This window comes from Pituophis catenifer, unplaced genomic scaffold (assembly GCF_029215685.1).
Source record: "Pituophis catenifer annectens isolate HBS135680 unplaced genomic scaffold, rPitCat1.0.hap2 SCAF_3, whole genome shotgun sequence".
In the NCBI taxonomy this organism is placed as follows: Eukaryota; Metazoa; Chordata; class Lepidosauria; order Squamata; family Colubridae; genus Pituophis; species Pituophis catenifer.
In genome coordinates, this window is record NW_027256883.1 from 43405441 (window position 1) to 43421226 (window position 15786).

At 36.3% G+C, this 15786-nt stretch overlaps 1 protein-coding gene across 1 annotated transcript in view; it reads right to left on the minus strand.

Annotated features, from left to right (window-relative positions):
* Positions 1 to 15786, minus strand: part of SNTG1 (syntrophin gamma 1) — a 98854-nt gene that overhangs the window by 56648 nt on the left and 26420 nt on the right. Inside the window, exons 8-10 of the mRNA XM_070942308.1 lie at positions 11983 to 12065; positions 10480 to 10610; positions 6603 to 6732 (exon numbers count right to left, since the gene is read on the minus strand). Coding sequence (XP_070798409.1) covers positions 6603 to 6732; positions 10480 to 10610; positions 11983 to 12065 — 344 coding nt within the window. The remainder of the gene's footprint in view (positions 1 to 6602; positions 6733 to 10479; positions 10611 to 11982; positions 12066 to 15786) is intronic.

Sequence of the window (15786 nt, forward strand, 5' to 3'; positions counted from 1 at the left end):
TGTAGCTCACATCTCTCCTAGCATTAGGTTGTTGTTCTGGGCTAACTCCATCTTCCTAATCCTAACCCTTGCAACATAATACAGCTACATAAATACTTAGTCCATAGCTCGTGGCCCTAGCAGTTCACCAATACCCTTCTTGCTTTCTATAATACACTAATTGTGCATTCCAGACATTGCTTCCTGATTTCTCATCTACTTGTTTTGTTCCTCCTTTTCTCTTGTACATACCCAAGGCTTTTGTAAGCTAAGGGCCTGGGTGGGTTGAGTCTGTCTATGGACATCACCGTGTTTCCCAAAATGCCGGTATGGCTCAATTAGCCAGATATCTGCAACAGTACCCTGCATGCTTGTGTCTTGGGGAAGGGAATGATTGACTGACTGAGCCATCTTCTCTCAAATTTCTGAGATTGTAAACTTTTACTGTCCTTTAAGAAAAGCAATGAGCTGAAGATATCCTTGGGGACGTGGGAGTGGAATGCATTTCTTCCTGGCTGCAGCTGCTTTTCTCAGCTGCAGGCAGCAACCCAAGTTTCATACCTTTATATCCCTCCACACTTTTAGAAAAGCAACATTATTTTCTTCTTCCCTCTAACATTCTTTTATCTGCCCAGGCAACTGACAATCTTTAGCTAAGTTTCCTACCTTGCCACATTCATAACAGAACCTATTCTCCCTGTGGTTTGTTTGATCACCCTTGATGGAAAAAATGTTGCCTTTCCTCAGGTACTTCCCTTTTTCTTTCCTTTTTCAATCTCACTGTCTCTGTGTAGTCCTTCCAGGTACATTGGTAAATGTAGCGTTGAAGATCTTGCTGTGAAGAAGAATCTTTTTCTCAGAGCATGGCATTGACAAGAGGTGAGATGTTGAAGGAAGGTAGAAATTAATTTAAAATGACAAGCCTAAGACAGTGGGGGCACATCTATCTGCTTCATGCAGTACCACAGCTTGCAACTACATTTTGTGCCAAGATTGTTTCAAACTGAAAATCCTTAGACTAATGATTGAGAAATATACAAATCCTATGCTTTAATATCAGTTACATTGCAATAATTGTGAGGCTAATTAAAAGCTTCACTAAAACGTTTGTTCTTTCACAAACAGAAATAATAATTAAGATAAAGCTATTAGACTATACGTATAGATATACATCTGATTACAATTGATATTTTACAATAACTTTCCCTTTTGCTTCAAAATAAGCATTTAATCTTTCACCCATACTAATAATTGATCAAAGTTGAGGGAATTTGTGGTTTATATTTTTAAGGCATTCATTTTAGGTTTATATTTTTAATGCACTTCATAATATATATGAATATACATTACTGGCCTGCAAGACTAATCAGAGCTAGATTGGAGATAAACAATTTCTACATACATTATGCACAATGTCCTTGCTATGGCTAGTCATAATAGTGCCTAGTATGTCAGTACTATCTACGTTTGGAAGTCTGCACTGAGGTAAACTTATTTGGTTTGCATTCATATAATACCTGCAGAGGAATCTGTAAACTTCTTAGAAACGAGTATGGCCATTAAATAATACAGAAGATAGAAAATCAGAGACTGACAGCCAACCTCTCTCTGACATCACAATCTAGTACTTTATTGCTTCTGCTGTCCTTCCCCTGAGGTTGCTGCAATTATTTCTTTCTACTCTACACTTCTTTCAGATTCAGATGTTCAGATTATCTAGATGAAAGCACCATTACGATTTTGTGCTGCTTATCTCTTAAAAATAACAGCAGCTTCTGGAATCATGTAGCTGAACAATAAAGAGAGAGAAGAAATTCTGTCTGACAGACTTTTCTTATCCTATTATTTTTTTGGCCATCATTAGAAATGTTATGAAGTAAAGCAGAATCAACCGGCAGATAATCACTCACCATGACTCTGTACATCAGCAAGCTAAAATATTCTCGGAGTCAAGCTAAGTGGTAATTTATAAACTTTATCCCAGACCAATATGTTGTCATGGCTTTTGAGCAACATATCTGCTGAGACTATTCAATCCTACAAAAGCTTGGTTTATTTATTCTGAAATTCTCAATAGAACAAGAATCCATAAATTTATGGTGTTTATACTTCTGAAATACTGAAAAAAGGTATTATTGCCAACATCAAATAAGGATGAAATTCAAATATAGTTCATCCTGTTTTGTACCTCAACTTATTTGAATAGCTACAGAAGTACTTCTAACTGCATATCAAGTGAAACCACAATCGATGACCTAAACCAAATTATCTTATACTAACAAAAAATATAAAAATGGTTAAGGTGAACAGTGCTAACATTACCGTGTGAAAATGAGATGAATACAAAATATATCTAATCATATCTGATTCTCTCTCCTTGATTGGGCAGCCCTTCAGAAAGTCACTTATCCCCTGGTCATCTCACTGGTCTACATGAGGCTGTTTTCATAGACCACCCAGAACCTTCAAATTGTCTGGTACATAGCAGCATGGACAGTGAGGTGCATGCTTCAGCATGTCTATGTAACATCTCTGTTTCACAAACTACAATAGGTGCCAGGCTTCTACTGAGATTAATTATTTGGGCCTGGTTACTTGAGGGACCACTTGTCTCTGTTAATATTTGCCTGCACAATTCAATTGGACAGGTTAATGTACTCTGAATTCCTTTGACTAAACAATTCAAATTTGAATTGATCTATAGGGTGATTCAAAACAATCACCCTATAGATGGGAGTGCACCTTCTCTGTAGCAGCATCTGACATGAAATTCTTTCTGAGGTTTTTATTTGTGAGCCCAGTGTTATTGGGAATCTGGCTCCCCTTGAAGAGCACTCGGAGGCTCCAACTGGTTCAGAATGCGGCCGCGCGGGTATTTATGGGCGCAACTCGTTGTGCCCATGTGACACCCCTCCTGCGCGAGCTGCACTGGCTCCCAGTGGTCTTCCGGGTGCGATTCAAGGTGCTGGTTACCACCTTTAAAGCACTCCATGGCATAGGACCCGGGTACCTTCGAGACCAACTTCTGCCACCAATAGCCTCCCACCGGCCAGTTCGCTCCCACAGAGAGGGTCTCCTCAGGGTGCAATCGGCCAAGTTATGTCGGCTGGCAACACCCAGGGGGAGGGCCTTCTCTGTGGGAGCCCCAGCCTTGTGGAATGAACTTCCCCCGGAAATACGTAAGATCCCCGACCTCCAGGTATTTCGCTGTGCACTGAAGACCCTGTTGTTCCGCCAGGCCGGGCTATCGACATGATAATTTTAAATTGGGGTATTTTAAATTTCTGGGGTTTTAAATGGAGCCAAATTTATTTAATAATTTTAAATTTTAAATTGATGTTTGTCTTGTGTTTTTAAATAGGCTGTACACCGCCCTGAGTCCTTCGGGAGAAGGGCGGTATAGAAATAAAATAAAATAATAATAATAATAATAATAATAATAATAATAATAATAATAATAATTAGCCAAAGATAATTTAATTTCGTTTTAATGTATTTTAATATTTGTATTGGGTGTTTTTAATTCTGGCTGTTCACCGCCCCGAGTCCTTCGGGAGAGGGGGCAGTATAAAAATTTAATAAATAAAATAAATAAATAAATTATATATAGCAGGGGTGAGATCCAGCAGGTTCTGACAGGTTCTGGAGAATGAGTAGAGGAAATTTTGAGTAATTCGGAGAACGGCAAATACCACCTCTGGCTGGCCCCAGAGTAGGGTAGGAATGAAGATTTTGTAATATCCTTCCCCTGCCATGCCCAAGCCACACCTCACCCACCAAGCCACGCCCACAGAACCGGTAGTAAAAAAAATCGGATTTTATCACTGCCTAGAAGTCATTTCATTTTGGCAGATCTCTACTGATAGGTATTTCAGTATTATCAAGTATTATACTACTAAATGCATTCAAGTGTATAGTCACTATAGTAATATAAATGCATTCGAGAAATTGTGGGTGTTCCAACATTAGAGGTTTTTAAAAAGAAATTGGGGAACCATTTGTCTGAAATGGTATTGGTTTTCACACTTGAGCAGGGGGTTGGATTAGAAGACCTCCAAGGTCCCTTCCAAGTCTGTTATTCTGTTAAGAAATTACTAGTCATTCCTAACTTTTGGCCCATTTGATTGTGATACTGTCTAGCAAAACAAGGGAACAAAACAAAAACTATTGGTGTAAGGAGAAAAAGAACATTTATCCTCATATTGCTATAAACACTCATGTTTGATTTCACCTCAGGATTTTGGTTGACACCTACAAAAGCAAACAAGCATTTTGGAGGGAAACAGGAAAATATTCTAAAGTAGAGTTCATCCATGACATCCAATAGACGTCATGGTTTGTATATTTATTGCTAATTGGGATCCAAAGTATAAAAGAAAACAGAGAGATACAGGTCTCTTTCTTCCATTGTTTATATTTTTGTAGCTCAAATCTGGTAATCCTGCACCAAAGAGAAGTTGTTATCCAGGAAAAAATAAGACGTTAACATTCCGTATTTCATATACTTTAATCCCAGTCTTACAATTGGGATAGTGTTATCCATTACATTTGAGAAAATAAGCTAATGTAGGGTACATAGTACAGATGTTATGGCATGAATCTCTAACAGAGAAGAAAAGTTAGGGGGAATTCAGGAGAACCATCTGTCACCTAAACCAATTGCCTAATATTTTTTCCTAAATATATGATTTATTGTATCCTATCTTTACTGGTTTATTGTAAGGAAGATAATCATTACTTGTTTCTTAACAGTTAAACTCCTATGCTTAGTGTAATGGTATCAAAGTGAATTGTCTCCCTTCTCTCCTCCCATTTTTTTTTTTTTTAACCAGTGAGACTATACTGGTCGTATGCTGAATTTATGTTAGTTTACTAAATAAGTTATGTTCTTGCAAAAATAAACCCTCTAGGACCAATATGATAATCATCATCATTTCAGCTGGCAGTTATAATTACAGAGTTAATCAGAGGCAATTGTAATTTGGTTTAAAATGCTGGATTCAACTGAGAGAGTTATTATTATGAATATCAAAAATAGCCCGGAACACAAGTTAAAATTAATAACATAAAATTATTTAGCATAAGCATAAAGGTTAGAATTATTCCCATTTGTCAAGGTTATAGAGAAATGTATAGTCAGATATAGAGGCAGCATTATATGGATGAATAAGTAATAATGTAACTGGCTTGCATAGCATAAACTCTGCATATGGTAGACAAATTATATGCTTGTGATGTTTCTACAACACACCAAATTTTCAGTATTAATAAAGTGCTTTGTAAGAGAATATATATTTCCATGAAATACATATTTTCTCAATGGATTCCCAGCATTACAGCTAAAATTAATTCTAAATACTTTCAGATAGAGAACATTTGATAATAAATAAAGTAAAATATAGAAAATAATACTTCCCTTTATACAGACTTAGTAGACTTCATTTTTAAAAGATTATAACAAGAAAGACTGGGGAAAATAAATATTTGAAACTCAGTTAGTTTAGACTCTAAATTTCTGGTTTGTGAATATTGAACAAGACCTAAAGAGGTAGGGAATTAGTGAAGTGAAGGGATTGAAAAGGATAAAAATAAATAAATAGGGATGACACTGAAGAGAGATCAGAAATATTTACAGACCCCTCACATCCTGGACATAAACTATTTCAACTCCTACCCTCAAAACGATGCTATAGAGCACTGCACACCAGAACAACTAGATACAAGAACAGTTTTTTCCCCGAACGCCATCACTCTGCTAAACAAATAATTCCCTCAACACTGTCACACTATTTACTAAATCTGCACTACTATTAATCTTCGCATTGTTCCTATCACCCATCTCCTTCCGCTAATGACTATATGACTGTAACTTTGTTGCTTGTATCCTTACAATTTATACTGACTGTTTTCTAATATGATTTGATTGCTTATTTGTACCCTATGACTATCATTAAGTGCTGTACCTTATGATTCTTGATGAACATATCTTTTCTTTTATGTCTACTGAGAGCATATGCACCAAGACAAATTCCTTGTGTGTCCAATCACACTTGGCTAATAATATTCTATTCTATTCTAAAGAGAAACCAAGATAAGTTTGACCAATAGTTGACTATTTACATTATAATGTATCTGATCTAATGGATCAAATGCAACCATTTGATTTCAATTGGTGATTCCATAGTATTGACTGAAAAAGTTTATACAGATATGAACTTCCTCATCTGGTTTTTAAATTTATTCCATTATTCTGAATTTACAATGTAAAGGAAATAAATCTAGGAATCTATCTCATGTAGTGTTGTACTTTACTAGCAGAGACAGTCTCCTATTACTACAAAATAAAGAAGCAAAATTTGATCTAGTTTTATTTTCAGCTCTAGTTTGGAATTGTGAAAAAGGAAGCAATACTAATAATCATAAAATAGATTGTGAAGATAAGATTTGTTTTGCAATGAATTTTCACAGAATTTAGTTGGTAATAGACTTGAGTAGGCTTCTCTGAGGAAGTTTTAAGCAGAGTTGATGCACATAAAACTCGGCACTTGGCCTGTGAGGCACTTATGAGAATTGGGATCAAACATATGTGGGAAATATGATAAACCTCTAAGAAATATACTTACATTGTGCTTTGTGAGATTGGAGATATTAATCGCTATTGCTTGCAGCCAGTCAATACAGTCTTCAGCAGACAAACACTGAATTATTCCACTGCAAATGCCATCCACCGCAACTACTTGGAATGCATTTTGCCTGTAAACATGAAATAGATTAACTTGGGATCTAATCCAACACTGCCAATTTAATATTACCAATTTAATAATATTGCAGAACAAATCCATCTCACTTATATACTTTCACAATACAAGTTAGCCACCAAACTCTTGCTGTTTTTTAAACTATTATTATCATATGATTCTATCTATATTTAGCACTTTTACATGGCATATGATGAGATAAAACTTGGCAAATCATGTAGGACCAGCTGAATACAAATTGCTTATAGTGTTGCTTTTCTTACACAAAAAGCTTGAAAATGTAGGAGTTTGGCAGATTGTAGAAGCTGTAACGGCTGGTACAAGGTGCTTTTCAGACATTGTGGTATAGTTTGAGTCTGCTGATTCTGGCTCAGAGTTACCTGTGACATTTTGGGGGGAATTTTATAGATCTATACAGCGTCAGTGATATATTTCTCCACAGGTAAAGAGGCATACTTTTTGCAAGGATCTTAATTATGACTAAGACCACAACTTTTCTACATAAATATTACGTAGATTTCTGAATAACAAATGTTCATTTCTAAAATTAAAACATATCAAATTACTTCTTAAGCAAGAATGAAGTATGGTTGGCAAGTTTGCTTATATTTATTTATAGTTATATTTTATTTGTATTTATTTTCTTCTATTTACATTTGAATTATGTGGCTTTTTTAATTCTTTGTCTTATCTTTCGTTCCCGTTGAAGGATTCCAAACCATCTATAATCACTAAGCATATTTCATCCATCCATCCATTTATATGACTCAAACAGTGGTTCATACATGAGCCATAACCTGGCCAGCTGACAAAACAATAAAAATGTTTTAAGAAACAGATAACCACAATAAAAACTATTGGCACCCTGAGGCAACATTCTCCCATACATGATTGTTTTGTCTTGCTGGGGTCCAGCCTCATTTTGCCCCAATGCTTGCAGCTCTTCAAGGGGCTTCAATAAAATAAAAAATATTACCTAATATTACTGAATATTACCTAATATTCCTAATATTACTGAAAATGCAATTGGTGATAGAAGGCAACTAAAAATAATATTTAAATTCTATACACTCTACATAGATAAAAGTTGCACTGAGTTTAGTGTTACCCCTTATTGCTCTCTAGTTTTCTAATTCTATTCTGTAGTGGCCATACAAATAGAATTTTAAAGTCACTACTATTGTCTGAGCTTCAGCCTGGATACAATAGTAAATCTCTTTGTAGAGCATAATCAGCACTCAGGAGCTAGCAGTGGAAAGAGTGAAGGACAAGGTTCAGGTAGAAATAGTGCTTTTATTGCAGGCACAAGAAACCCCACTAATAAAGATCAGCTGCTGGAGAATCCAGCAATTCAGCCAGCTATATATAATTGCTCCAGGGTTTAAATCTATCTTTTCCTTTTGTGGCCCTTATATAGTAATGGACTTCTCATTTCTCAACTTTGGAGAGCACTTGACCTGTGTCTTGATAATAGCTCTGTGTGATATCAATCTTTTTGGTTCCAGCCTTGGAACTTTATCCTTTACACCAATTGTGCCTCATGTTCATTCTATCAGTGCACGAGCTGCACTGGCTCCCAGTGGTCTTCCGGGTGCGATTCAAGGTTTTGGTTACCACCTTTAAAGCACTCCATGGCATTGGACCTGGGTACCTTCGAGACCGTCTTCTGCCACCAGTAGCCTCCCACCGGCCAGTCCGCTCCCACAGAGAGGGTCTCCTCAGGTTGCCATCGGCCAAATTATGTCAGCTGGCGACACCCAGGGGGAGGGCCTTCTCTGTGGGAGCCCCTGCCCTTTGGAATGAACTGCCCCAGAAATGCGTAAGATCTCCGACCTCCGTGTATTTCGCTGTGCCCTCAAAACTTTGTTGTTCCGCCAGGCTGGGCTATCAATGTAAAGATTTTAATTGGTTTTAAATGTGGGATTTTAAATTTGGGGGTTTATAATTGAGCCAATTATTTAATAATTTTAATTATTTTTCAATTTTGTCTGTCTTTGTGCTTTTAATCAGGCTGTATACTGCCCTGAGTCCTTCGGGACAAGGGCGGTATAGAAATATTATTATTATTATTATTATTATTATTATTATTATTATTATTATTATTATTATTATTATTATTATATTTCTATACCGCCCTTCTCCCGAAGGACTCAGGGCGGTGTACAGCCTTTTAAAAGGACAAAGACAGACATCAATTTAAAAATAATTAAAATTATTAAATAATTTCGGCTCAGATTTAAAACCCCAAATTTAAAACACCCAATTTAAAATCATTACATTGATAGCCCGGCCTGGCGGAACAGCAGGGTCTTGAGGGCACAGCAGAATACACGGAGGTCGGAGATCTTACGTATTTCCGGGGGCAGTTCATTCCACAGGGCAGGGGCTCCCACAGAGAAGGCCCTCCCCCTGGGTGTTGCCAGCTGACATAACTTGGCCGATGGCACCCTTAGGAGACCCTCGCTGTGGGAGCGGACTGGCAGAAAAATGGCAATGTTTCAGGATTAGTGAGGATAAGCCGTGAAATGTCAAAATCAATATAAATTATGGAATGCCTGTGATGTTTTACCAAATATGCAAAGACTGCATCTTTACCTGGCAACTGGAAGAATGCCATTGCTGTTCCCCTATAACAGGTGTGGGAAATGATGGCCCTTTTATGACTTGTGGACTTCAAATCCCAGAATTCCTGAGCCAGCCATGCCAGCTCAGGAATTCTGGGAGTTGAAGTCCACAAGTCATAAAGGGACCATCATTCCTCACCTCTGCTCTATACAAAGGAAAAAGTAGCAAGGTACGCAAAAGCTACAGGCCTATGTATCCAGGGGAGATGTAACATTAGAATTTTTTATATTGTTCCTTACTCATTATCTGTATTCTTATAATATTGCTTACTCCACGCCCCCCAAAGAAATAAAGTGATGAGCATGTATGTAAGTTTACAATTACAAAATTCAATACAAGTATAGATAAAACAGGAAAATAATAATACATCAATGACAAAAACAAAGCGATTACTATATTTTATATGAAAAAATAGTACTTTAATAAAATAAATCACAAGAATTGTCTCTTACCCAATCCAGCCTGAATAATGTAAAACAACTAAAGCTTTCATATTGGCTGGCAGAACTGAATTTTGTTTCATGAGGACGATGATGATGACAATTTTTTTCAAAAATTTATCAGGGAAAGAGTTAGAGGATTTGAAGTTTAGCTCCATAATTTTATGATTCCTGTATTACAATATTTGATCAAAGTGAAATTAAAGGATAACCTGTGACATATCCATCAATGTAAGGGAATGGGAAAGTCACCCAAGTGTTCCATATCACTATGTCTGGCACATCTATGCTGACTGCTAGAATACGCTGTGGATTGATTTAGTGGCACAAAGTAATAAGTAATTATGAATTCTACAGAAAATCTTTATATGCTGAAGCAAAATGAATGTAGAGTCTTCAGCTAATAGTCTTTTTGGCACTTAGCCTAAAAAAAATATAATGGATCTAAGTAGCCATAGAGGAAGACCATGTTTCAAGATCTCAACCTGTCTTTAACTTTGCCAACTGGAAATTTTGCAACTTGTCCATCCATTCAATTTAATTGATGTACAGACTAAAAACAGGAAATGTAGAACTTGTTAATCCAAATCAACCAACCACTCATAACAAGTGTATCACAGAATAGCAGATGTATCATCATCATCAACCATCATCACCACTAAGTGATACCTACTTACCTGCACATATCTGATCCTGGGAGATACTGAGAAAATCTTGAATGAAGAAGGGGAATTAATCGGAGGTCACACCACCTCTTTTCCCACCTAATACCTGACGATGTCGGCCATGAAGAACATGAAAGTGTATCCTGAAAACAGATGTGAAATATCTTTGATGTTTTAGTTCATAATAAGTATTTATAATTAATAAATATTTAGTCTGCTTTAGTCAACATGCATGGCCATTAGATTTTCCTTTCAACTGAAATATCATTAAATTTTGTCAAGTTGTGTTTCATTGTACCCTACTGAAGTTAAGTACACCCTGATAAATTAAATTCTAGCACTTTTTGAAACCACATAACTGAGTGATAGTAAATATTTTTTACTTTTTTCAAGCAGACTCCTGAGAATACTGTGGACAGTCAAGAAAACAAACAAATGTATCATCAAACAAATCATCCCAGAATTCTCACTTGAGAAACAAATGACCAGGTTCAAATTATCCTACTTTTGACATATTATGAAAAAATCTAGTCCCCAAAAGAAAGATCTATTACTGATAAAGGTGGAAAGAAAGAGAAGATAACAATCAATAAGGTAGATGGACTCAGATGCAGTAGTGATTTAAGTTTAGGGACATGATGGAGGTATCTATTTATATAGCTGTAAAGAGTCAACGCCAAGAATCAACCAATCCATCTATATTTCATTATGAATAAATAATGTTGTTTAATATTTTAATGGAATCCAAAACTCATTCTGGCTTAATCTCAGCATTGTCTTAGTTTTGAATCATATCAAAATCTTTGTTTTCCGTTTTAAGCTTAACTATATATAATGGTGCTTAAAAGTATGTGTATCCTTTTGAATTTTCAATATTTCCACATAAATATTACCTAAACAAGTCCTAAAACTAGATAAAGATAACCCAATAAACAAATGAGATCCAAAGCTAAATGTTTGTACATGGCAAAGGCATGAGAACATCTAGGATGATAGTTAATTTGAATGGAAAATTAGAGCCAGGTGTTTCAATCAATGGGATGATATTCAGGTCTGAGTGTCAGAGGTCCTTCCTTATTTAAAAAAGAAAATTCTGAGTATTCCCCATGAAAGAAACACATCACACACTTGCGCACCTTCTGGTTTCTGGTTTCACAAAGTGTGAAAAAAATGCAAAGGCTCCAGGAAAAGATACATTAGTATCTTTCACAGTCATAATCCTCTGGATCCCATCCAATTAGCACAGTTAAGGGGGAAGACTTACTTATATTGGCTTTACAAATTATTGTGTTTCCTATTGTATATTAACAAACAGTAAAAACACTACTCATTATTAATTATTTTACTGAATACTTCCAGTACTGGGATAAAAACATTTCCAATCGTATTCATATATTAAGCAACCTCCGTTTCATTCATGTAAAGTAAAATGTTAACACGCTCTTAGATTGTGTTCATACTTCTTAATCAAAAACATTTTCAAGTTCCTGACAGCCTCATAAATCATTCTCTTACCGTATTATTGGGATGATAGTTAAGATGTAAACCACTGTCACACAGAGGTGAGGATGTGCCACTACTTTGATCACTAGGGACACCTAATAAAAAATATAATCTATTTAAATACATGTCTGAGTTATAAAGACTTTCTAGTCAAAACTGACATTTATCTAGCATGGTTAGAAGTCAGCAACAGCAGACAAAGGAAGAGTATTTTCTCTGTTTTGTGGAATGTTGTAAAGTATTGTAATGATAACAATCTTAGATGTGAGAATTTCATGTAAGACACTCATGTAACTTACTGCAATATTCATTTTAACCATTGCTTTTTTTTAAAAAAAAAAAAATTACAATTACCCGTATTTTTCAGAGTATAAGATGCACCTTTTCCCCCCAAAAAAGAGGGTGACAATCTGGATGCATCTTATACTCCAAATGTAACCCCCCCCCAGCCTCGCAAACAGAGATTCCAGAGGCTGAAAGAAGTCTCTGAAAAAAAGCCTCTGAAAGAGTTTTATCTAAAATAATATGGCAAGCAACAAAAGAAGAATCAGTAAAGGTTCTAACCAAACTATGCTAACCAATATGGAGGATGACACAATAACCAACAGATTGGAAGAGGTTAATCTACATAGCAATATCAAAGAAAGGAAATTGACAGAGTACAGATAGTTCTTCAGAATAAAAGCCTCTGAAAGAAGCTTCAGAAAAAAAGCTTTTTTCTGAAGCTGTTTCGGAGGCTTTCAGAGGCTGAAAAAAAAGCAAGACACAGAGCTCACAACCAACGAACCTGTTGCTAAAATTCACCTCTGAAACAGCTGATTGGGGGTATTCCAGCCAATCCTCTCACCAATCAGCCTTTTTCTTATTTTCCTCCAAAAAACTAAGGTGTGTCTTATACTCCGGTGCATTTAAACTCCGAAAAATTCAGTATATGATGTTGGAAGGCCCAGTATTTTATCTGCTTGCAAAATCTCTGATCTGCTAAATTTCCCCTCCCCCCAAATAACCAACTCAGGAAAGTAAAATGCATTAAGAGCATGAAGTAGCCATATAAGTAGTCATATGTGTATCCTGAAGAAAGCCTTTATTTGTTTTATATGTAAGACTTATTTTGATTGGTATACTATCATGTTATATGTAATAAAAATGGAGTGGCTTTATTTGTAAAGACCAGCAAATTTTGATTTAGTATGTAAGAATAACCGGCAGTAAATTTCATTCTTGTCTTGCCAGAAAATATTTGGAAATGTTGACATTCCATTTTAGATTAGTTATCATTAATTGCAAAGTCCATATGCTGACAAAATGTGTTTCAGATAAAATCCAATTTATTGTTATGATCAAAGATCAGTAATGTCAAAAGAACTTGAACAAGGAGAATAAAATAAAATAAGTTTAATTTATATTAATAAGACAGCAAAATTGATAAAATAAGTCCGGAGTGGAAAATTTATCACATTTGCACTAAATTTTGCCACATTTTCACTGCAGAAATTAGAATTTGGCTACTGTATTGGTAATAGCATAGCTGGAACCTGAATGAAGATTGGTATAGCCTTCTTTTGTGTATATATAATATATATGCAGATCCATGTAAAATTTGCAGTGAAACCGCACAAGTTGGGTGGTTTCCATTTCTCCAGAGGCACATGGGCAGATATGTTCTATTGTAGAATGTTAGTAAACCTGACCTGTAATTGTGCCAATAGTAGCATATGGTGACTGGCTTTGAAGAAATACTTCCTCAGCCTGGGAAACGTCATGTAGTATAGATAACTTGCGAGTTGCCTTTCAGTATCAGGGTTCTGGTATTCTGGGAGAAGATGCTAGCTTCAGTTTGTCATTTTACTCAAGCAAAATATGGTTAATTTTAACTAGGGTTTGCTGATATTTGCCAACTTCAAACAACCCAACTTTAAATTACCCAAGACATCTATATACTACTGGAACGCTTATGACTGTAATCTTTAGCTGGAAGAAGCAGTGCATCATTGGGCAACAATTTTTGAACCATGGTATCTTAAATGGACTAATTTCAAAATGCTTCCAATATCCAGGACCCATGACTCCCATGGGACTGAAATTTAGTAAATTTGATAGCTTCAGTACTGCTATTCTGCCAAACCCAACACCCAGAAGTTCAGTAGACTAATCCTGCTTTAACCTTCCATAGGCCGGTAGAGCAGCCCCTCTTTTGGGCACTGGAAATCAAGTAGACCAGACCCACCATAGATGCCAGAGGTATGTCGGCCATGGTCAAGCTTGCAGGGAAGTCAGAAGTTATTCCCAGTCCCATTGATTTTTTGTCCTTGGTCATTCTATTTAGCTATTATAGTTCTTAAACAAAGATCATGAGTTGTCTAGTAGGCTATACAGTTGGCTTGCATGAGCAAACATAATTAAGCTTAAACATAATTTGATATTCCGTATATGCTAATTGATTAATTAATTAGGTTCTACTGGGAGGTTATTTAGATAAATGTCTGTATCAACCCATTTTAGTAATACCTGTAAGTCTTTGAATGATATTCCAGTGACTGCCTTCAACCATCTTATCCATTTTTTTTAATGTATCAAGAATATTTTTCTAGTCCACTATCCACTTATGTCCAGATACAGTATGCTAATAAGTATTTACAAGTTTCTGAACTTGCATATGCTGTTTGGAGCGGTGTTATGTTTGGAACAAAATACTCAGTATTCTGGAGTTTATGCCATTCCAGGATAAAAGGAGCATTTTGCTTTACCCCTTTGTTACAAATGTTTCCTGATCCTATAATCTTTTTCTCAGGGCATAAAAATATGAAGCATGCATTAATCAATAAAACAGCAGGTACTAATTTTCTGGTTGATGTGCAGATAAATCACAGACTTAAATCATGCTGTAGTTCTTTGTTTCTACTGGTTCAGTCTCAGAGATAAATACTAAGTACTAGAAACCTGAAAAAATTTCACTTGAACAGAACTATATCTTAAAATACCCAACTATTCACATTGAAAATTTTTCAAGATAGCCTTGCTTGCAGAATGGAGAAAACCCAGTTCAACTTCCCCATGAGTATATATAGCAACAGCAATAGCGCTTAGATCAGTGGTGAAATCATCCGCGGGTTGCCATTTGTTCTCTGCCCATGCATGTGTGGTGGATGCCAAAAGCACACTGCACATGGGCATGTGCAGTGTGCGCCAAACGCATGCTGCACATGCATGCACAGTGCACACCAAACATATGCTTCACATAGAAAAATGAGGCTTAAGAAGGTAAGTAGAACAGCAGGGGGAACAGCTGTACTGCGCGATTTAGATTTGTTAGAAAGCAGGATTTCCTGCTTTCTAGCGAATATAAATCGAATGGCACAGCTGATAGTTGAAAACCAGTAGCTTTTTTTTACTACAGGTTCACCCAAACCGGTGCGAACCAATATTATTTATTTATTTATTTGTCGCATTTCTATGCCGCCCAACTCCCTGGGTACTCTGGGCGGCTTACAACAAAAAATAATGCGAACAATATACCATAAAAGTTGTTTTAAAAAAACATTAAAAACCCATACACTCCATTCATGGCCGGGTCTCGCAAGATTGCAGCAGCGACTCCCATAGCATTTCACCCCTGGTTTAGACATATATACTGCTTCATAGTGCTTTACAACATACTCTAATTTGTTTGTAACCCAACAATCTGGGTCCTCATTTCACCAATCTCAGAAAGATGGAAGTCTGAGTCAACTTTGAGCCAGTCAGATTTCGAACTCCTGGCAGTGGAAAGAGTTTGCCTAAAATACTGCATTCTAACCACTGTGGCATCAGGGCTCC